The sequence below is a fragment of the Hyperolius riggenbachi genome, chromosome 4 (assembly GCF_040937935.1).
Source record: "Hyperolius riggenbachi isolate aHypRig1 chromosome 4, aHypRig1.pri, whole genome shotgun sequence".
NCBI lineage: Eukaryota > Metazoa > Chordata > Amphibia > Anura > Hyperoliidae > Hyperolius > Hyperolius riggenbachi.
Genome location: NC_090649.1, coordinates 189,671,189 through 189,693,364, shown reverse-complemented (window position 1 = coordinate 189,693,364; position 22,176 = coordinate 189,671,189). Strand labels below are relative to the sequence as shown.

The following is a 22,176-nucleotide window of genomic DNA, read 5'->3' as shown; positions in this document are numbered from 1 at the left end:
GGAGCGAGGGGGGACACTTTAGCATCTTGACTCACATACAAGCTGAGACCCCCACTTTTGGGACACTTTTTTTGGGGTCAAAAATTCGGCTTGTATGCGAGTATATATGGTATCCCTGAGTTCCTGGACAGCCTGAGGGACAACCTAGCCACATTGACTAGAACAAAACATGATATCTCAGAGGTGTTCTTTTGAATTTAGGTCAGTGGCATGTATTGCTGTGCCCTCCTAGAGGAGTTGGACTACCTGTTAAATATCTTGCAGGTCCAGGTATCACCTCCTGCTGCCCAGGGCTGTGGAGTCGGTACAAAAATCATCTGACTCCAACTCAGTTTATGAAACCACTGACTCCAGGTACCCAAAATTGCTCGGGCTCCGCAGCCCTGCTGCTACCAGTAGTTACTCTAACCATAGTTTAATGTAAAACTAGTGAAAAAAAAGTCAGAAAATCGTAGTGAAAATGTCAGTGGCCTACATATGTTAAACCATTCAGGTTTTGCTGGTCATCTCATTGTTGTCTCTCTAGTCTAGTGCACTTGTTCTTAATTAGTTTCCACTGCCTTGTTGTAAATAAATTAACTACCCCGTCTGCTCTGACTAGATCAGCATCCCATAAGTTTCATTGACTTAATGCCAGACTCAAAAGCGTTCCTTTAATTTGTAGCAGTTTATATAAAAAAATAGTTTGTTGTGCAGTGGTGTCAAGTTAAAATGTAAAGAGTATATTTATATTAAGAATCTGGTATGGGGCTAAAAATTTTACATTTTATTAGTAGCTAGTAGTGATGGACTGATCAAATTTTGCGAATGCGATTTTACCACAAATGTTTGCGAACCGGCCATTCGTGGCGTGCTGCACAGACTGTAATGGGCAGGAGAACTTCAAAACTTTCAGGGAATCTCTGCAGCCACACTTTCTTTAAAAAAAAGGTGTAAAAAGTGTACCAAAACCCAGACAGTGGCATGGTGGAGGAGGATCAACTGCAAAATAGTTGCATGTATTTTTCGTGAAGGCTTTTTTAACAGTTAATTTTAAAGTGTAATGGCTGCCGGTTTTAACGGTTAATAGCAAAGCCCCTGTACGTGCTAGAAACGCCAAAAGGTATGTTAAGGAGGACAGTGGGAGCGAGACCTTGTAGTTTTTGAGAAAATCTGTTAGATGGAAAAAAGTCCATATTTAATTGTGGTAAAATAACAGATAATGTATTAACATGTATATAAATGTATTTATTTTTTCAAACTCAGCATACCTATATTTTTTTATATGTTCAGAGTGTGGGAAATAAAAAAAAAAAAAGAAATATCTATCTATATTATGTGGGGTCCCTCCTCCTGAGCCTCTAACACCTTGTGCTCCATGCAGGCTGAGATGGCCAGAATGCGGAGCCACGGCTGCGTGGGGCTTTGCACCCTGAGCTATACCAGCCTGCATGGTCCATGATGTGGGGGACGACCACTCTGGAAAAGAGGTGGCCAAGCCTCCTCCTCTCCCCCAGAGCCTTTGGCCAATGCATGGACAAGGGGCTCTTCCTGACCTCTGGTGCACCAATGCACCAGGAGGAGGTGGGGGCTGACAACATTGTAAAGATGAAATATTTAATTTTTTTTTTTTTTACTTGTAAATAGTGATGGATGCAAAACGGAAAAAATGCACCTTTTTATTTCCAAATAAAATATTGTCGCCATACATTGATAGGGACATAATTTAAGCGGTGTAATAACCAGGACAGATGGGCAAATACAATACGTGAGTTTTAATTATGGAGGCATGTATTATTTTAAAGCTATAATGGCTGAAAACTGAGAAATAATGAATTTTCCATTTTTTCTTATTCTTCCTGTTAAAATGCATTTACAGTAAAGTGGCTCTTAGCAAAATGTACCACCCAAAGCAAGCCTAATTAGTGGCAGAAAAAACAGAAAAAAACAAGATCTAGATCAATTCATTGTGATAAGTAGTGATAGTTATAGGCTAATGAATGGGAGGTGAACATTGCTCGGATGCATAAAGTGAAAACTGAAGGCTGAAGTAGTTAAAAAAAAAAAAAAAAGTTCCCCCGCTAATATCCTATAATCTTGCAACTTTGATTGAAGATCTTCGCTGGATTCCGCGACACACGACTGCTCCACGCTGCAGCTTTCAGCTATACTAAGCATAGCTGAGAGCCCTGTCCCTAGCGCTGCACTGCCGGTTCTTGCTATCCTCCCTGCCCTCCACACCAATCACCCCCACCCATGCTGGCACCTAGAGCACTAGGTGCCAGCATGGGTGGATGTAAAAGGTGTGGAAAGGAATGCTGGAGCTGGTGGTGGAGCGTCTGCATAGGACGGAGCTCACCGCTATACTGAATGTATAGCTTAGCACAAAAACCTCTTTAAATTTCCCTCCAGGGCTCCCTGTTGGTTCATTAACAGACCAATGGGGATCCTCCTGATCGGTAGTAGGCAGTGCAGTGCAGCGCTAGGGACAGGGCTCTCGGCTATACTTTGTATAACTGAGGATAGTGTGTGTGTGTGTGTGTGTGTGTGTGTGTGTGTGTGTGTGTGTGTGTAAGATGGGGGCTTTGCTATTAACCACTGAAGTCAACGCCGTTGACTTAAATGTAAGAAATGCAAGTGCAATTTTTTGACAAAAAAACTTCAATAAAATGCAAACCGCGAACAGCCAAAGTTCACAAACGAACTGTTTGGACATCACTCGTAGCTAGGATGCATGAACCATCGTTGCCTAAAAATGCTCAACCTGATAACACCACGGTCATTGAGTAACTACCTTGAATTGTCAAATTGATATCCTCTGTTTTAAATGCCTGAATCTATGTACACACAAATCATGAAATGGAAAAATTGAATCAAAGTACAGAGCTGCCAGAACAGATCCATTACCTGACTTTGCCCACCACCTTCTACCCTACGGAGAGATTAACTTTATGTAGCCAACACTGCAGCTACAGTTTTTCAGAGTTTCGCTTTGCTCAGTGTATAACAAAGCATTTAATCCTTCCCACATCATCCCCAGTGTTATTAAAACCACGTCCTGTACCTTTCCAAATCTGCAATAAAATAATTTCCAACTGTTATTTAACATATTTATAAATACTGACAAGGGTTTGGAACGGGTAAGTGTTCTGTTACAAACTGAGAAGCAGGAATTAGGGCTGGTTCAGACGGACGTCTGCGTGGCGTCGCGTTTGGGGGCATTGCGGCTGCTGCGCGGTAGCCTTTGCGTCGCGTTCCGATGCGGTCGCGTTTTTTCTTCCCCTAGGGGAACATTAGCTGTCGCGGTTGAAAGCCCTGAATGCTAGCGAAAATCGGGACCCGAACGCCGCGTTCGTGTAACCGCACGCAAACGCTCGGTGTAAACTCTCCCATTCACTTGAATGGGAGCGTTTACCGCGACGTTCCGAACGCTTGCGGTAAACGCTCCGCAAGCGTCCGTCTGAACCAGCCCTTAATGAGGCGCTGCAGTGCTGGTCACAAAGAGTTAACTTCAACAGCAATGCAGAAAAGGTGAGTCGGGTGAGGTGATCAGCTTTGCAGCCATAGTGGAAAAATTTGCTGGTCTCCCCCACTTCTCCCTGTTTGGCTCAATTGGGTGTTGGTGTGTGTGTCCAGCCAAGCAGCATCTGACATTGCCACTAAAATTTGTGCATTGCAAATTGATATATTCCGCACAATATGCATTGAAAAACACAAGCGTAGCTAGGACTTTAAAAATACGGTGAAGTTGTAAGCAGCAAATGAATTTTGTTCTTGCTGACCTCGCGTTTTTATTTTTATTTTTTTTATGAAAGAAATAGAGGATTGAATCCATGATACGTAGGTTTTAATAACTGACACATTCTTCTGACAATTTAAAATGATAGCTTTACTCATTTTTGATATTAGATCTTGCATTTTGACTTGATGTGATCCAGACTCCCCCCTCTCCCCCTCTTTCTGTACTTGCACTTGGAATATTCCATTCATTCTGGCCAAGAAAGTCATTGATCTTCAGGCTGCAGAAGCTGGAATGGACTAATGCTGATCCTAATATATCCTCGAGTAGTTTTTTATGCATGTTCCTACACTAGTAAAAAGGTGTTCACCTTTTTACGGAAGATGAATTATTTATCGGGATATGCTAGATCACAGCTTGTTTTCTATAGTGTTACAGCAAGTGACTCACTATGATCATCATGCCTTAATATTTGTGAGAGGAGGAATTAATGAAGTAGCATTTAAATTGCTTTGGTGTAAACCCTGGAATATTACTTTCTGCGAGAATTTCAAGCTGTTTAATCACAGATAATTGAGAAATACATGAGTGCTTTAAGAGGCGATCTTTTGCGGCTTCCGATACTATTCCAGAGGCTGCTGGCTTTTTCTTGCCTGCACTTTACACATAAATGCTTTAACCTTTTCACTGAAGAACTGCTCCTAGATTTCCTGCGGTCTGGCTCTTCACTGCTATGTTCAACATTAGTTATTGTGGCTTTCACCTGCATGACTGTTATCCTCTTGTTGATGATGTATAAACCATGGACTGCTTGTGCATTGTGACTACAAAGGTAAGCTAGAAAGTTACGTTTCTGTTATATAAAGATGCTCTGCATTTTCGGTGTAAATGTTTATCAGGGGAATATTATCTTATTTCTGTTTCCCACTGTGATAAACCATTCTGTTAACTTAAGTATAGCTAGAGCTAGTTAAAAATGCACAGGTTTAGTTATTGATTCCAACAAGCTGTCAGATCTGGTCTAGTTTTTGTCAGCTGGTTAGGAGGCAAGCGTGTACTCAGTGCTACTTATGCTGATTTTACCATTCATAAAAGTAATAGCAGCTCCATATTTTTGGTGTACAAATATTTTGATATAGTCATTGATTGCCCATGCCCATTTTTTTTTGGACACAAAGCATAGCTAATTTTGATTATATACACTGTTTTGAATAAATAGTTTGGTATGTGTGACTTTTTTATGTGGTTGCCTCTGTTGATCTAAAGCTGCAAATTACTTTGACTCTTCTACTGTGTAAAATAAAATATATTTGTTTATTATATATTTTATCAAATGTGTGTGTGCATCATGAATTTCTCAATTTTGAATCTGGTACAATAGCTTTGGTAGTTTACACATTGTGTGTGTGTGTGTGTGTGTGTGTGTGTGTGTGTGTGTGTGTTTTGTTTATTCCCTCCTGCATGTTTCACTTGACTTAACATGACATGTAAGCATTGTTTTCATTTACAGAGGTCTGGTACTTTGCACCATCAAGGACTTGCTGCATGAGTGTGGAGGAACCTAGTATTTTGGATAAGGGCAGTTTCACCTAAATTGACTAGTCAGGATTTAAAAAGAAACTTCACATTTTGTGCGTGTAGAATGAGGTTGTTTAAAAAGCTTTCCTGCTGTCTGTTTTACTATTGTGGGTATGTTGCCTGGTTTCCCTCAACCCCCCCACCCCCACCCGGTGCAAAAACTTGAAAGAATGTTAAGTGGGATATCCCTTTTCACTATGAGGACAGTCCATCTGATAGTTAAAGACAATGCAAGTGCTTCAAAACAGGATAGGTGTTTTATTTGTAGTCCAACAAGGCTGCGCACACATCCAATTTTGATTGGCCAATTTTAGCACTACCATGTAGTATGAGAGCTTGCCTATACAATCTGCTCATGGTATTAACAATCTGTTAGCCCTTGTACCGCATGGAAGTGGTAAAACGGGCAATCATTGACCAACCAAAATGTAATGTGTGTACACACCCCAAGTCTTCTAAGAAGCAACAGCGCAAAGGTGTATTGCGTGTGTTTTTTTATGATTCTAATGCTTATTAATATTTTTGATTTCTGAATAGACAGGTAAAATGATCTTCAACAATATTGACAGATAAAGCTGAAATAAATAACAAATACAAACTATTTATATTATTTGGTTCATTTAATTAATTTAAGCATAAATATAAATTTCAGGTGTTAACCCCCCTCCCCCAAAGGGGAAAATTAACACCACCTCAAACATCTAAAATTAAAATTTTGATTATTGATGAAATTTATTCAGGTGTGAATCAATATAGCACTGCTAGAGAGGATGATGGTTATACTATACTACACTGGGTCCTGCACTGTAAATGATTTTAAATACTATGCCAACATTGTGCAAAAATTAAGTGTATATAATGTGCTCATAGAATAGTGACACACCACCTAACTAACCAGTGCTGTCTAGGATATTATTGAACACTAACAATGCCTAGGTATTGAAACAATAAGGTGTGCACGTCGACACAATGGAGGCAGTGCATCTATACTAGCAGTTGCCAAACCAGTGTCCCAGGGGAGCAGTGGCGACCAGCAGTCAGGACAGTAGGCAAGAGGCCCCACATGTGGAGTGGTTAGACTAACCACTTCATCAGGAGCTTACTTGTTATATTTTGCTGCCTGAAAGAGGTATTTTTAGGCATGGAAGTGACAGCTTCTGTCTTGTTGGTACCTTGTGGGAATATAGTAAACCTCACTGATAAGCAAATTACAGCCATAAACATTTTCCTGGCACAATACAACGTCTAAAAACAAAGGAACATAGAAAAAGGTCAATACATGTATTTTAAAGAGAATCTTAAAGCGGAATATAACCCTGCATTTCAACTTTGCTCTAAAACATTATTTACAGTATATTATATGCAACCAGCTTTTTTTTTTTTTTTTTTTTTTTTTTATAACTAGACCAGCATTGGAAGGGTTAAACACAGCGGTTTAACGTTTTGTGGAGAGATATGCAGAAGTTCAGATAGATACATTTAAAGGGGGAACTGAAGAGAGAGGTATATGGAGGCTGTCATGTTTATTTCCTTTTAGACAATACCAGTTGCCTGGCAGCCCTGCTGATCCTCTGCCTCTAATACTATTAGCCATAGCCCCTGAACAAGCATGCAGCAGATCAAGTATTTCAGTGGTTCAGACTTATAAGTCTGATCTGACAAGACTAACTGCATGCTTGTTTCTGGTTTTAATCAGATACTACTTCAGAGAAATAGACCAGCAGGGCTGCCAGGCAACTGGTATTGATTAAAAGGAAATAAACAGGACAGCCTCCATATACCTCTCTCTTCAGTTCCCCTTTAACTACATAGAATGTAACAAGTGATAAATGTTACACACTCTTTGGCTGTCCTCCAGCTCCTTCTCAATCAGAGAGAGTGAGTCACATGCCACACTTAGATACATTGTATAAACAAAATGTATCTGTCAGCTTCGGATGCGTCTGCAGTTCTGTCCAGGAACTTTAAAGCTCTGTGTAACCCTTCCAATGCTGGTCTAGTAAAAAAAAAAATGCTGGTTGCATATAATATACTGTAAATAATGTTTTAGAGCAAAGTTGAAATGCAGGGTTATATTCCGCTTTAAGTGGAAATAAAAGTTGATATGATTTGTATGTGTAGTACAGCTGAGAAATAAAACATATAAGTAGCAGAGATATGCGTCTAATATTTCCAGTACAGGAAGAGTTAACCACCCTGGCGTTCTGATTAAATCGCCAGGGTGGCTGCGGGAGGGTTTTTTTTTAAATAAAAAAAAAACTATTTCATGCAGCCAACTGAAAGTTGGCTGCATGAAAGCCCACTAGAGGGCGCTCCGGAGGCGATCTTCCGATCGCCTCCGGCGCCCAGAATAAACAAGGAAGGCCGCAATGAGCGGCCTTCCTTGTTTTGCTTATATCGTCGCCATAGCGACGAGCGGAGTGACGTCATCGACGTCAGCCGACGTCCTGACGTCAGCCGCCTCCGATCCAGCCCTTAGCGCTGGCCGGAACTTTTTGTTCCGGCTACGCTGGGCTCAGGCGGCTGGGGGGACCCTCTTTCGCCGCTGCTCGCGGCGAATCGCCGCAGAGCGGCGGCGATCAGGCAGCACACGCGGCTGGCAAAGTGCCGGCTGCGTGTGCTGCTTTTTATTTCATTAAAATCGGCCCAGCAGGGCCTGAGCGGCAGCCGCTGGCGGTGTTGGACGAGCTGAGCTCGTCCAGACCGCTCAGCTGGTTAAGAAACTCCAGTTATCTAGGCAAAAGAGCCATTGATCTCTCCACAACTTTCAAAGTCGCAGAGAGCTCTGTCTTCTGAGACCGGAAACTCACTTGTCTTTCAGTTTTCTGCACGTTTCTTTCTGCGTACATTTTCTGCACACCGTGTGTTTTTATGCAGGAAGCCGTGTGCGTTTTTTCACTGCAGCTAATGTAATTGATAAAAAAAACTGACAATGTGGAGACTCATGATGCAGAATGTCAGTTTTTTTTTTTCCTGCGTGCGAAAACCACGTTAAGTGTGAACTAGCCCATTAATTAACGTAAGGTCTCATTTTTTCTTTGCAGAAAAAGCGCACGAAAACAGTCAAGTGTATTCCCTGCCTTAAGCTTATTATCTGAAGAGTCTGTCGCTGTGTATTTTGTTTTTTTTCCTGCAGAGGAAAGTTCAAAAGTTCACTAGCCTGCTCTGTGAAATAATTTAGAATGCTGAGTGTCATGTGGAAACTGCAAATTTTAGAGAATGGTGCAATGTTATAAAAACAAACGATATGACCGAAAATGAGAATATTTTCTTTGCTACTAACTTTCTAGTAATTATCCAGACTACGGAACCAATTAATTATATCTAATTTTTTTTTTTTTTTTTGCTTCAGTGTCACTTTAACTCTGGGACACTTCAGTGTTCTCCCCAGAATTTTTTTTCCAGCTGGGTGGAGCAAGATGGGAGAATGCAGGGCTGGCGCGACTCTTCTTTTACAGCATAGGAGGAGGATTAAGAGGCAAGCCGATGACAGCCGGGTGGTCACCAAAATCGGCCGGGTGGAGCACCCGGCTAAAAGAGCCTGGGGAAAACACTGCACTTAATAGGCTGCCACTGAGCAGAGACAACAAAACATTCCTTCTACTTTGTAAATGTTAAAATATAAATCAATGAGTCATTTTTAGGAGTAGTTGGATGAATATACTTGTTTATCTCATCAGTTTATTTTCACCTCGAGTTCACTTTAAAAGTATTTTTGAAGGTTTCCAGGCATGGAGCATGGACAGGCTGTGGGAAATAGTTCAGGAGAGGTGACTCTCATGAAGTCCTGGAGGCGGGGGTGAGAGGAGGTGACCAAGCTGGACAACAAGAGGGTCTCTTTTGAGGAAATGTATGAACCATGAGTATGTCACCTCGCATCTTACAGGACTTGGTTTGTGCTGCAAATGCCTTGGTAGCAGACGCCACAGGACACCAGGAATTATGGACTCCCGTCTGCGATCTGTATGACCTACAGATATATCCACGATCTGTATGACCTACAGATATATCCACATTAATTTATTTTGTCCAGAGTATTAGAGGTGTGGATAAAGAAAGTCTAAGTAATAAATTACTGTGACGTTTGTTCCCCATAACTGAGGCAGGGAACACACTTGACAGTTTTCGTACGCATTTTCTGCACAGAAAAACTGAGCGCTCATGTTAATCAATGTGCTAGTGCACGCTTGCTGTGTTGTTCGCACGCAGAAAAAAAACTGACATTCTGCATGATGACTCTGCACATTTTGGCGGTTTCCTCTATCATTTACATCAGCTGCTGTGAAAAAACATGCGCGTTTTCCTGCATGGAAACACACTTGGTGTGCAGAAAAACTATGCAGAAAAACGCGCACGGAGAACTGAAAGTCAAGTGTGTTCCCTGCCTCATATTTAATGTTACCACTGTCCCCATCCCAATGCACACCTCTGCAGTGTAAAGGTTGAGGTTAAAACTAACCCTGTTGTGTTTGCACTGCCAGGAAATCTTTAATGGAAACCTAGTTACATAGTTATTTGGGTTGAAAAAGACATACGTCCATAAAGTTCAACTAAAGAACATCGGGGGGGAAATGAAAAAAAATCAGATCTACTTAACTGTGGCTTCCTCCAGCCCCTCGAAACCTATGTGTCCCTCACCAAAGCTCCGCTCCAAGCTGCAATCCCCTTCGTAGTAGCATCGGTGGCCACTGCACGATCGCGTGGCTGTGCTCCCGTAGCTGGGTTTTTTTTTTGCACAGATGTAGTACTTCTGCAATTGCACAGAATGCTCCCGACTACAGGAATGCAACCGCTAGCGGTGCGGCCTCGTGCATGCGCAGTAACTGCCGACTAGATGGCAACTTCTATGGAAGGGACCCCGGGAGACTGGCTTGGAGTGGAGCTGTTGCGAGGGGTGCACAGGCTTCCAGGGGCTAAAGGAAGCCCCAAGTAACTAGACCGGATTTATTTTTTTTAATTTTTACCTGTTTCCTTTAAGGGCTTTTCACACGGAAAATTAGCGATTATGATTTTTTTTTTTCTTTTTTTCCATGATCGCTCCTGAAATGCTACATGAAGTGCGTTATGATCACAACACTACAGTTTGAATGCTCTCATAGGAGACCCTGCACTACTGATTTGCCAGTCTCCCCCAGTGTTAGGCAGCCACAGTATTTGGAAGGACTTTTTAGACAACTGCAGCTTGTAGCACAGGAAGTCCGTGGGAAGAAGGGGTAATATACCTATCACTGGCGTATTCAGCCAGGGGTTCTGGATGTATGGAACACCCCCCTGAGACTCCTGTACCTTTAAAAAAAAAATTCCCTGAAATCGCTGAAGCGGACAAGCTGGTAAATATACAGAGGCTTGCCTGCAGGGTCTGTGGGAAAAACTCAGCTCTTTCCCTATTGTAAAGACTGCACGCAGACAGCTACATAAGGTATGTCACAGGTTGAAAAGTTTTTTGACAGTCCCTAAACTCCAGGCGGGCTGCCTACAGCTTGTGTGAGAGGCTGACCATCCCTTACATCCTCCACACCCCTATATCCTTCCCCTATTCCCACAACCCCCACCATGTTGTTAATGTTTTGGTTTTTGCTTTGGCAATGCTAAATGTATATGGTCCTGCCAATAAAGCTTTTTTGGATTTGGCTGGCAGGGACAGGAGACACAGTACATGCAAGTAGCCTCTGTGTGATGTGGGACTGCAATACAGATACGCTATCTGCTCTATCAGTCTCTCCACTCCACCCAGGGGCAATCTCCCCCCAGGTCCCCTTTCATTCAGTGATTTAGGGCTGGTGTCTGGTGTATTCAGGTTTGTTGTTTGTAAGGCATTGCAAAATACTAGGATAGCTGATAAAAGTGCAATTAAAGGCCAGGCAAGCTGGTAAATATACACAGCATGATGCAGAGCTTCCTGGAGGGTCCGTGGGCAAAATTCTGTCTGGTCTCTCCCCTATGTTATAATGACTGCATGTGTGGATAAGGTGTTAAACAAGGTGAACATTTTTTGACAGTCCCTAGACTCCAGGTGGGCTACTTTCTGACTTGTGTGAGAGACTGACAGGGACATGAGTCCTATTACAGGCAAGTAGCGTCTGTGTGATGTGGGACTGCAATACAGATAATGCTCCATCTCAGGCTATTCTCAATTTCTCTCCACTTCTCTTCTCTCTGGGCTAGTGCAACGCCAAAATCACAATAGCAATCGCTAGCAATTAGTGAGTGCGATTTTCAGAGCGATTTCTGAGTGAATCGCTCAAAAAAATGCTACATGCAGTATACCTGCGATTTTGAAAAAAATCACAACGCTGCTGTGGGAACACCAACATAGGGTAACATTAGCCAAGCGCTTTTCAAATAAATGTTGATTGATTCACCTTTGTTTCCCTCTTCCCCTAGTGCTGGCTGTGTCTTCTTGTCATACAGGAAAGCTAAATAAAAGTGCAATCCTTGTGAGGCAAATTATTATTTAGTATTTATATAGCGCTGCCATATTCCGCAGATGCATATATCCCTGCATCATATGGGTATCGCTTGCGCTATGTGACACATTCCACTGAATTGTCCAAACTAAGTCTATTTCCCGTTCCTCTCTCGGGGAGTTGTTCCAGCGCTGTCCCCCGTTCAAATTGCTGCTTCCAGAAGCCCTCAGAAACACTTGTGTCCTTGAGTACTTCCAAAGATAGGCAGCTTCGTAATACGCCAGCGCACTTTTGTGCATGGGCAGTATGGAGCCACCTGTATTCGGAAGCACTCGGGGAAATAAGTGCTTCTGGACCTTTCAGGAACCCCCCCCCCCCTTAAAAATCCTGCGTTTGCCCCTGCCTATATAATATATAGGTTTGATATACCGGAGACACTTTCTATTTCAAAGGTTATCAATTGTTCTACAGAAGTTCTCCATTTAGAAGCATATGATTTGAGCAGGTTGATTGCCAGTGTCTGGCCCTAATTCAGTAAACTTGTCTGGTCATATACCGTTGCACATTTAATTTAAAAAAAAAAATATTCTATTCTAGTGTAAGAACACAATTCGTTTTTTTTTTTTTTTTTAATTTTGTTTTGTTTTTTAGTTTTTTTTCCCTAAAAAAACAAAACCAACAACAAACAAACTACAGCTGTGAGTGTCCTGTAAACCAAACTGCTTTTACACTGGAGTTGGAGTGAATTAGTGACAAGACATGAATACTGCATTTCAGTAAATGTGCTTTTGTGATACAAGGTGCTTTGATGCCCTCTACTGGACATTTAAATGTTTGTGCCAGGCTCTATTTCTGTGAAGGAATTTTTAATTCTTGTTTTTGTTTTGTTTGCTAGTTTGAGATTAATAATTTATAAAATTTAACTTGTAAAAATAAACCAATGTTTAATCCATGGATACTTGATAAAGAGAATGGAAGGGCATTTTAAACTTGGTTGTTTATAGCTTCATACATTCCCTTGCATAGCAACATTCCAACTGGGTGAGAGGGGCGTATAACTTGGATGCCTGTACGTGGTGGTATACAATTCTACTTGCACCTATTTTTAGATCTCTTTTCCACATGCGGCTGAACTGTTGGTTGAGCAGTTCAGGTGTCCAGCCACAAGCACTATTCGGCTGCAATCACATGCATAATGGCAGTGTAGGGTAACACAGAGTTACCGGGTGGTAAAAGTCTCATGTCGTCTCTGAGGACTTACTCCATGGTGGAACAGCCTGTCCACTGCAGTAGTGAGTGCTAGCAAGTGCCTGGCAGGTGGACCGGAGCAGTTGACGGGTGGTGAATTCACTGCCTTAAGCTGTCTGTGGGAAAGGGGCCTAAGGGCTGGTTCACACGGATCTCTATATGATGATAAATGACTTGAGGCTCCTGGAGGGGCTCTGTGTAGTACTATGTGTGTTTTTTTTTTTTTTGGGGGGGGGGGTTTATAGGTGCAAAAAAGTCTCCTTTTTTATAAATAAATCCTACCAGCAAAAAATAAAAAAAAATAAAAGCTATATGACCGTACGCTGCATAGAATTGGTATGAGCCTAGTGGTGAAAAGAACGTTTTGTCCTAATGGAAACTCCAGACCTATAACGTCACCCCAGGGCCGGATTTACCATAAGGCACTGTAGGCAAATGCCTACAGACGCCTGATGATGAAAAGGCGGTTCACTCCCCTCCCCTAGTTGACTTCTTCCCTATGTAGAGTCCCAGGCAAAGGGAAAATGAGAGCTCTTGGAATTCCACTGACGACATTTACCTTGAGCCAGGGGCACATCTAGCTACCTAATACATGGGGGAACTTCTAGCTACTTAATACTGAGGGTACCTCTGGCAACCTAATACTTGGGGGCACCTGTAGCTACGTACATCGGGCAGGGGAAGTAAAGAAGTGACAGCTGGGACAGCCAGCACACTTGCTGTGCTGTTCGGTGGGTGTTTGTAGGTTCATGGTTGGGTAAGTCTGGGGTGCCAGAACATCTGTGCCTATAGGCTCCTGTGATGTAAATCCGGACCTGCGTCACCCACTTCCTCCGCTACACTTTGGCAGGGCAAATGAGATGTGGATCTCTGGTTAAAGTCCCTGCCTTCCCTGCAATTCTTTGTGGTTAGCTTTGTCTCTAAAAAGTCAGGGTTCTCAGCAATTGCTTGGTAGTTCTGGACCAGACAGTAAAGACCTAGCTCTGATTTTGGCCAGTGTGAAGTTGAGAGAGGAACCAGCCAACACACAGTACACAGCTTCTTAATATTCTATTTGTAAAGTGAACTCTAATGGCTTCTCTTCAGCATAAATTGAAAAAAACAAACCACTTACATCAGCATTTGAGAGTCCTGAGTGTTGGCAAGGTCCACATTACTCCAATCAATCCAGTTTCAAGAAAACCACCAAGCCAGCAGTCCACAGTATGGCTTGGTGTTTTAAACAGTGCTTCCAAAAACACTTCCCAAGAAGATCAGTAGCTCATCTGCTCCCTGCATAAATCCTTCCCCACGATGCACCTGTGTCTCCTCCTTCATGCAAATAGCAGATTTTCACTCTGCTGCAGCAAAAGCCTGGTGTTTACCTGGGTGGAATGGAAAGGCCCACCCTGTTCCTTCTCTCCCATTCCAAAGTTCAGACCCTGAAAATTCTAATAGACAGCAATCATGGCGGTTGGGGTGAGCTGGGCATATCCCTAACGCGCTGGTCATCGCATCTGGTGAGTGGCTTCTAATTGGGTGTGTTGGGGGTGTAGGGTGGTATGCAAAGAGAGGGACCTTGAAACATTTGCAGAGGAGGAAAAGTACTTCGTTGTGTGGAAATAGGGTTGCAGAGGTATTAAAATCCACAGTATAACTGTTTAAAAAAATACATGGTATGACAGTATCACGGTATATGGTATTATACAATTATTTGGAACCAGGACTCCCCCTTACATTAAATAATGTATTCCCACCCCACCAGTATAGTAGCCAGATCTGCCCCACTCCCTTGGCATACATATGATTAAGTGGCTGGGAGATTTGGGCGCAGGGTAAAGTTGTAAAACTGCTCACCCTGCTCCTGCAAAAGTCCTGGCAACGTTAAGTACGATTTCCCCTCCAGGTTGCCATGGATAGTGGTGAAAGATGTAATTTTGGCTTCCTGTTTTTTTGACAGCACCCAAATTACTCACTGAGCACTGATATAGCCGTAATTCCTATTATAACCTATTGCGGCGCTGGATGTTCCCTAATTTCCGACGCTGATTTTACAGAGCTCCACCCCCCCCCCCTGTATGGTAGCCAGGTATAGGTGCCTGCAGTATAAGCAGCTAGTAATAGGTAGCCGCAGTATAGGTGCATGGATAGCTGTAGCCAGTAATTGGTGGCCGCACTATGGGTCTCCAGGGGTGGGTATATCCAGTTATAGGTAGCCAGGGATAGGTGTAGCCAGTAATAGGTTGTATGCAGCTTGCTACACCCCTGCCTCACGGTGAGAGAGGGGGCCCGGAGGACGGAAGATCAGAGTGCACAGCCAGTAAGACCCTGTAGCAGCGGGGACGCCCGTGCTGAGGACATTTGTACTGGGGCAAGGCTGTTGCAGCAGCTGCACTGCAATATTGGACAAGGTGCTTGGTCTCTTGGGACAGAGTTTGTGAAAGGCCCCTGCCGGGTGCACAGGGAGTGGGTGAAGTATGGTAAGACACACTGCATGTTTTTAATCACTGCTGTGAAGTATATATGAGCAATCCTGGCCAGATGAATTGCATATGCTTATTTTTTTGCACGTGCTTTTTTTCAGTGAAGCATTTCTGTTTGGGACCTCAGTATCCAGCAATAAGTGCACTCTCTCTTAGACTGTGCTAGGGTGGCCCAACCAGTTATTAGGTTCAGGGGGCAATTTCTTTTTTACAAAGGGCCATGTAGGTTTTGAGTTTTTTTTTTTTTTTTTCTCACTAAATAATAAAAAACATCATTTAAAACTGCATTTTGTGTTCAATTATGTTATCTTTGACTAATAGTTAACGTTTTTTGATGAGCAGAAACATTTAAGTGTGACAAACATGCAAAAGAATAAAAAATCAGGAAGGGGGCAAATAGTTTTTCACATCACTGTATTGATACCCCTGGCAAATTTTGACTTAAAGTTAATTTTATTCAACCAGCAAATCCTTTTTTGAGCTCCAAATCTTTCAGGTTGGAGGGTATTCTTGCCATCACCCTGATCTTTAGCTCCCTCCACAGATCCTCAATTGGATTTAAGTCCGTACTCTGCCTGGGCCACTCCAAAACTTTAATGTTGTCTGCTAACCATTTCTTCACCCCTTTTGCTTTGTGTTTTGGGTCATTGTCATACTGAAATGTCCACTGGTGCCCAAGGCCAAGTTTCTCTGCAGACTGCCTGTTATCGTCGAGAATCCTCATGTATTGCTCATTTTTCATGGTATCGTTTACTATGAATAGGTTCCCTGGTCCATTAGCTGAAAAACACTTTCAAAGCATTTGGTTCCCACCAACCTGTTTGACAGCGGGGATGGTGTTCTTTGGGTTGAAGGCTTCTCCTTTTTTTTACGCCAAATGAAGGAAACCTCATTGTGACCAAACAATTACATTTTTGTCCCATCTGACCTTAACAAAGAAGACCAGAAGTATTATTCTTTGTCCAGATGAGCATTTGCAAAGGCCAAGCGAGCTTTTGTGTGTCTTATCTGGAGAAGTGGCGTCCTCCTTGGTTTACATCTGTGGAACCCAGCAGTGTGCAGTGTCTGTTGGATTGTCTGCCTTAAAGAGAATCTGTATTGTTAAAATCGCACAAAAGTAAACATACCAGTGCGTTAGGGGACATCTCCTATTACCCTCTGTCACAATTTCACCGCTCCCCGCCGCATTAAAAGTAGTCAAAAACTGTTTTAAAAAGTTTGTTTATAAACAAACAAAATGGCCACCAAAACAGGAAGTAGGTTGATGTACAGCATGTCCACACATAGAAAATACATCCATACACAAGCAGGCTGTATACAGCCTTACTTCTGAATCTCAAGAGATCACTTGTGTGTGTTTACCTTCTGTCCCCAGCTTCTCTCATGCACTGAACATTACAGGCTTCCTGCAGACAGCTCTGCCTATGTCGTTAATTCCTTAGTATGTGACAGACCAGCTCCTTTCACAGCCTCCAGAGGAGGATTTTTATCCAGCTCTCTTCTATCATTGATAAGATAGCAGAGAAGCTGCTGGCTTATGTAAATAAAACACACACTGGAGTGTGCATAGAGGAACAGTTCAACACTGAAGAACTTGGCAGCCTTCCAGACACAGGCCGACAAGTCTGACAGGGGAAAGATACATTGATTTATTACAGAGATGGTTATAGTAGAAAGAGCTGCAGCAAGCCAGATCACATTAGAATAGGTTTAGGAACTTGTAGGATGGTAGAAAAAACGTTGTAATTTTTGTTACAGAGTCACTTTAAGACATATCCACCAGCAGAGCAGATTCACCAGGATGGCCTTGACGGGGATCCTTGGAGTCTTGGATTCTTACATAGTTACATAGTTATTATGGTTGAAAAAAGACATACGTCCATCGAGTTCAACCAGTACAAAGTACAACTCCAGCCTGCTCCCTCACATATCCCTGTTGATCCAGAGGAAGGTGAAAAAACCTTTACAAAGCATGGTCCAATTAGCCCCAAAAGGGAAAAATTCATCCCGACTCCAGATGGCAATCAGATAAAAATCCCTGGATCAACATCATTAGGCATTACCTAGTAATTGTAGCCATGGATGTCTTTCAACGCAAGGAAAGCATCTAAGCCCCCTTTAAATGCAGGTATAGAGTTTGCCATAACGACTTCCTGTGGCAATGCATTCCACATGTTAATCACTGTTACTGTAAAGAACCCTTTCCTAAATAAATGGCTAAAACGTTTTTCCTCCATGCGCAGATCATGTCCTCTAGTCCTTTGAGAAGGCCTAGGGACAAAAAGCTCATCCGCCAAGCTATTATATTGCCCTCTGATGTATTTATACATGTTAATTAGATCTCCTCTAAGGCGTCTTTTCTCTAGACTAAATAAACCCAGTTTATCTAACCTTTCTTGGTAAGCGAGACCTTCCATCCCACGTATCAATTTTGTTGCTCGTCTCTGCACCTGCTCTAAAACTGCAATATCTTTTTTGTAATGTGGTGCCCAGAACTGAATTCCATATTCCAGATGTGGCCTTACTAGAGAGTTAAACAGGGACAATATTATGCTAGCATCTCGAGTTTTTATTTCCCTTTTAATGCATCCCAAAATTTTGTTAGCTTTAGCTGCAGCGGCTTGGCATTGAGTACGATTATTTAACTTGTTGTCGAGTACTCCTAAGTCCTTCTCCAAGTTTGATGTCCCCAACTGTATCCCATTTATTTTGTATGGTGTTAGACCATTGGTACGACCCAAATGCATGACTTTACATTTTTCAACATTGAATTTCATCTGCCATTTATGTGCCCATATAGCCATCCTATCCAGATCCTGTTGCAATATGACACTATCTTCCTGAGAGTTGATGATTCTGCACAATTTTGTATCGTCTGCAAAAATAGCAACATTGCTCACTACTGCATCCACTAGGTCATTAATAAATAAATTGAAGAGCACTGGACCCAGTACAGACCCCTGTGGGACCCCACTGCTAACAGTCTCCCATTTTGAGTACGATCCAGTGACCACAACTCTGTTTTCTGTCCATTAGCCAGTTCCCTATCTATGCACACAAACTCTTCCCCAGTCCTTGCATCCTCATCTTTTGCACCAGACTTTTGTAGGGAACAGTGTCGAAGGCGTTTGCAAAGTCCAAGTATATCACATCTACAGCAATAACTACAGGATTCTTTTTTTTTTTTTTTTTTCTCTCTCCCACTATCCTCCTAGCTAGCACAGGTGTCACTTATGGCTTCCGACCATGTCCTCTGAGATTTTCCACAGTGCGAAACATATAGTATTGTAAATAATCCCGTAGCCACTGGAACTTGAAAACCTTTAGCTATGGCTTTGTATCCCTTTCCTGACTTGTGAGCAGCCACATAGTACAGCCGCAGGTCCTCACTGAGCTCCTTTGTCTTATCCATGACTGTCCACAAACCAACTTCAGAGAGCTGCTGTTACTCACCGGTTGAGTTGATTAAAGCAGCTGTTCTCAATTCATCAGGGTAACTAGTGTGCTTTAGAACAGCTTGGACTATTTTAAAATGGTATAGAAATGTGGATTTTCCCACAGACTGTGACAGTTTGTGAAGGGTAGGAATAATTTTGGACTAGACACTTTTTGCTCAAATGTTAATAAAAGCTGAGAATTTTTTTTTTTCCACAATGCCTCTTTTACATGGTCTTATTATCTTTTGGGAGACAACCATGTAATTCCCGTCAAAAAATGACTTGCTGATTGAATAAAAGTGTTTACCTCTCTCTTCCCATGTGCCAGTAGTATCTTGTCTACTTACAACGCCAGGTTCAATCAGTTGTCCTGTACTACTGCAGATTGCTCTACTTATTATTCTTATTATTTAGTTATATAGCGCCAACATATTCCGCAGCGCTTTACAAAGCACAATAAGACGACAAGGGGAACATAGATACAACTAACAAATGTACAGCAGAGTTCCAAGCAGCACAAATATTGTTACAAGAACAGTAAAAATTAGGAGGATGACCCTGCCCTTGCGAGCTTAAATCTAATATGCTGTGGGGGACACACTAGGTAAGGGGGTGGAGGATGGATGAGGCAGTGATTCTTTGCCTCTGATTACATTGTGACAGAGAAGTAAATAAGGGCTATAGAATGTTATAAGCTTGTCTGAAAAGGTGTGTTTTTAAGAGTGTGTTTGAAGATGTCCAGGTTTGGAGCATGACGTACAGGCTGTGGAAGAGAGTTCCAGATAAGGGGTGATGCTCGTGTAAAGTCCTGGATGTGAGCATGAGAGGAGGTGATCAGCTTAGAGGCCAGGAGAATTTCTTGGGAGGAGCGAAGGTTGCGGGAGGGACAATATCTTGAGATTAGTGAGGAGATGTATGGAGAAGACAACTCGTGGAGGGCTTTGTATGTTAGAGTCAGGAGTTTGAACTGGATCCTCTGGGTAATGGGTAACCAGTGGAGAGACTGGCACAGTGGGGCTGCATCGGAAGAGCGTGTGGAAAGGTGAATGAGGCGGGCCGCTGAATTTAGAAGGGATTGGAGAGGTGCTAGCCTGTTTTTTGGTAGGCCACAGAGCAGGGTGTTGCAGTAGTCTAGGCTGGAGATGATTAAGGCATGAACAAGCATTTTGGTGGCTTCTTGTGTGAGGAACTTAGTTCCTTAGTATTTGTCTGCTGTGCAAAGTGGGTTTAGTCTGCCTTACACTTCTAAAGGCTGGTGCGTTAGGGCATATGGACAGAAGGTCGCCTATCTTTTTACATGATGGACTTGCCCTAAGATCCATTGTTTTTTGGATAAAAATATATCCAATAATATATACCACCATGGAACAGCATTTCCCTAGGGCACCTGCTATCGTATTACTAGAAGAGAAAACACCTCAACTTTTTAAAAATTCCCAGTTACTCACTAATTTGAGTTACTCACTAACTTTCTAGTTGCCAAACTTACTATTGCTACTGCAAGGAAAACTGCCTCCTTTAGCCTTGTGGCAATAAAAAAAAATAGGACTAGGTATTTTAACATGATGAAAGTGAAGGGATGTTGGCGGATAAACTGGCCCTCTTTGAAAAGTGCTTTCTGCATTACTGTAATTTCTTGCCAACTGACCCTCTTTTGCCCCTCTCTGCTATATAAGTGAGTTTTACCATAGTCCAGACCACCAGACCTCCCCCTACTTGCTTTATACATTTAACTCCTTCTTTTGTTCTCTCACTGTCTTATTATTTTTATTTTTATTTTTCTCCTTCCTTCCTTCCTTTTTTCTTTCCCCTCTACCTTTCTCCTCCTCTTCTTCCTTCACCCTCGTTAAGCGGGAAGAAGATATGCTGATGTTCATCAAGACTCTACAACGTCTCCTAAAAAGACAAAATAAGTACACTTATTTTTAATGTGTTCATAGGCAATAGGAACACACAATAATTTAAAAACAAGACTTTTGTCTCTGGCCTGCCCCTACACATACAATCTCGTATTTGAGGGTAACCTACAATCTGTACAAAACTGATTGAGATTACGATTTTTACGGTTGTGACTGTAGGAACTTTTTTTTTTTTTTAATAGGTCATGTATAAATTTAGGCCCTCCACTTTTCCTTTGGGGACTTGGTGTAATATTTATTTTCAATGGTCCTTTACATCACATAACATTTTTTTTCAATATCCTATTACATGCTTCAACGATAGGCCAGCAGCAAAGAAGGGTCACTATCATGTGACCTATTCAAACCTATGAGGGACCAGGAGGAGGGTATTGCTACTCATCATAGCTGGGTATAACTACGTTGCATACCTGAGTTTGTACCCCCTTAAAGAGGAACTGTGTGTGTGTGTGTGTGTGTGTGTGTGTGTGTGTGTGTGTGTGTGTGTGTTTTCGATCGATCTGTCCCCGAGGGCAATTCTTGTATTTTTTTTGCTCAATTTCCTTATCTTTTTCCATTGTCCCGCCCGCGGTATCGGGCGCGGAATCGATCCGGCGGGTGAACGGATATGTCGGAAATTATCGTGCCATCTAATGGCTCGATCGAGCGGTACAAACATACCATGTATTCCCAGCATAAGGCCAAGTATAGGTAACACAAGGAGTTAAGTAGGGGTTAATGATGTCAATTTAATTTTCGTCAATTTAATTTTTTTTCTTTTTTACACTTTTAATAGATTGCTGCTATGGCAGCAATCACTCACAATTGAATGGGTGCATGAGCATATGCACAAGTGGAGGGGGCACACATGTGCGCACACAATCGCATCAGCTGTTTTTAATACTGCACGTGAGTCTCAAGACCAGGAATCTTTAGGGTAGCTAATCGGAATTTGAGACTTGCATCATTTTCAAAGCGACCCTTGCAACTTTTCCAGTTAGACTTGAGCTGTGTACTCATGCTAGATAGAAATAGGTGAAAATGAATGCTGTATGATGAGTAATAATTGGATGAACAATAGTGTTCAAACAGTACAGACAAGAGATTGGACTCATCAGATTCGGTACAGCCACAAGTAGCAACAGACACCATTTGGTCATAGTTGCACGCATGGCTTGCAAATTGTTGCTTGTGGAATCCTCTTACAATTGGCTTTTGCACTTTTGGACATGGCTGGATAAAGAAGTGACCTTCACGCAGCCACACTTAGTGGACACATCATTCATTAAGCTTTTAAATACATTTTGTACACTGTTGATGGCTAATTGTTATCGGAAGTGATCCAGTGGGTGGACCAGTCTATGCCCATGAACCGTTGTTATATTTTGCTGCCATTTACAGCAGTATTTTTTTTCTATAATATCCATA

General features: G+C 42.2%; 1 protein-coding gene across 13 annotated transcripts in view; it reads left to right on the top strand.

Moving 5' to 3' along the window:
* DLG1 (discs large MAGUK scaffold protein 1) overlaps window positions 1–22,176 on the top strand; it is a 283,639-nt gene that overhangs the window by 42,540 nt on the left and 218,923 nt on the right. The window contains exon 1 of one of the 13 annotated variants that reach the window (XM_068281136.1): window positions 4,032–4,550. The exons of the other annotated variants lie outside the window; for them this stretch is intronic. Within the exon in view, the coding sequence (XP_068137237.1) occupies window positions 4,521–4,550 (30 nt within the window). The 5' untranslated portion in view covers window positions 4,032–4,520. Of the gene's footprint in view, window positions 1–4,031; window positions 4,551–22,176 lie in introns of those variants that run through there. 13 annotated transcript variants of the gene reach the window in all.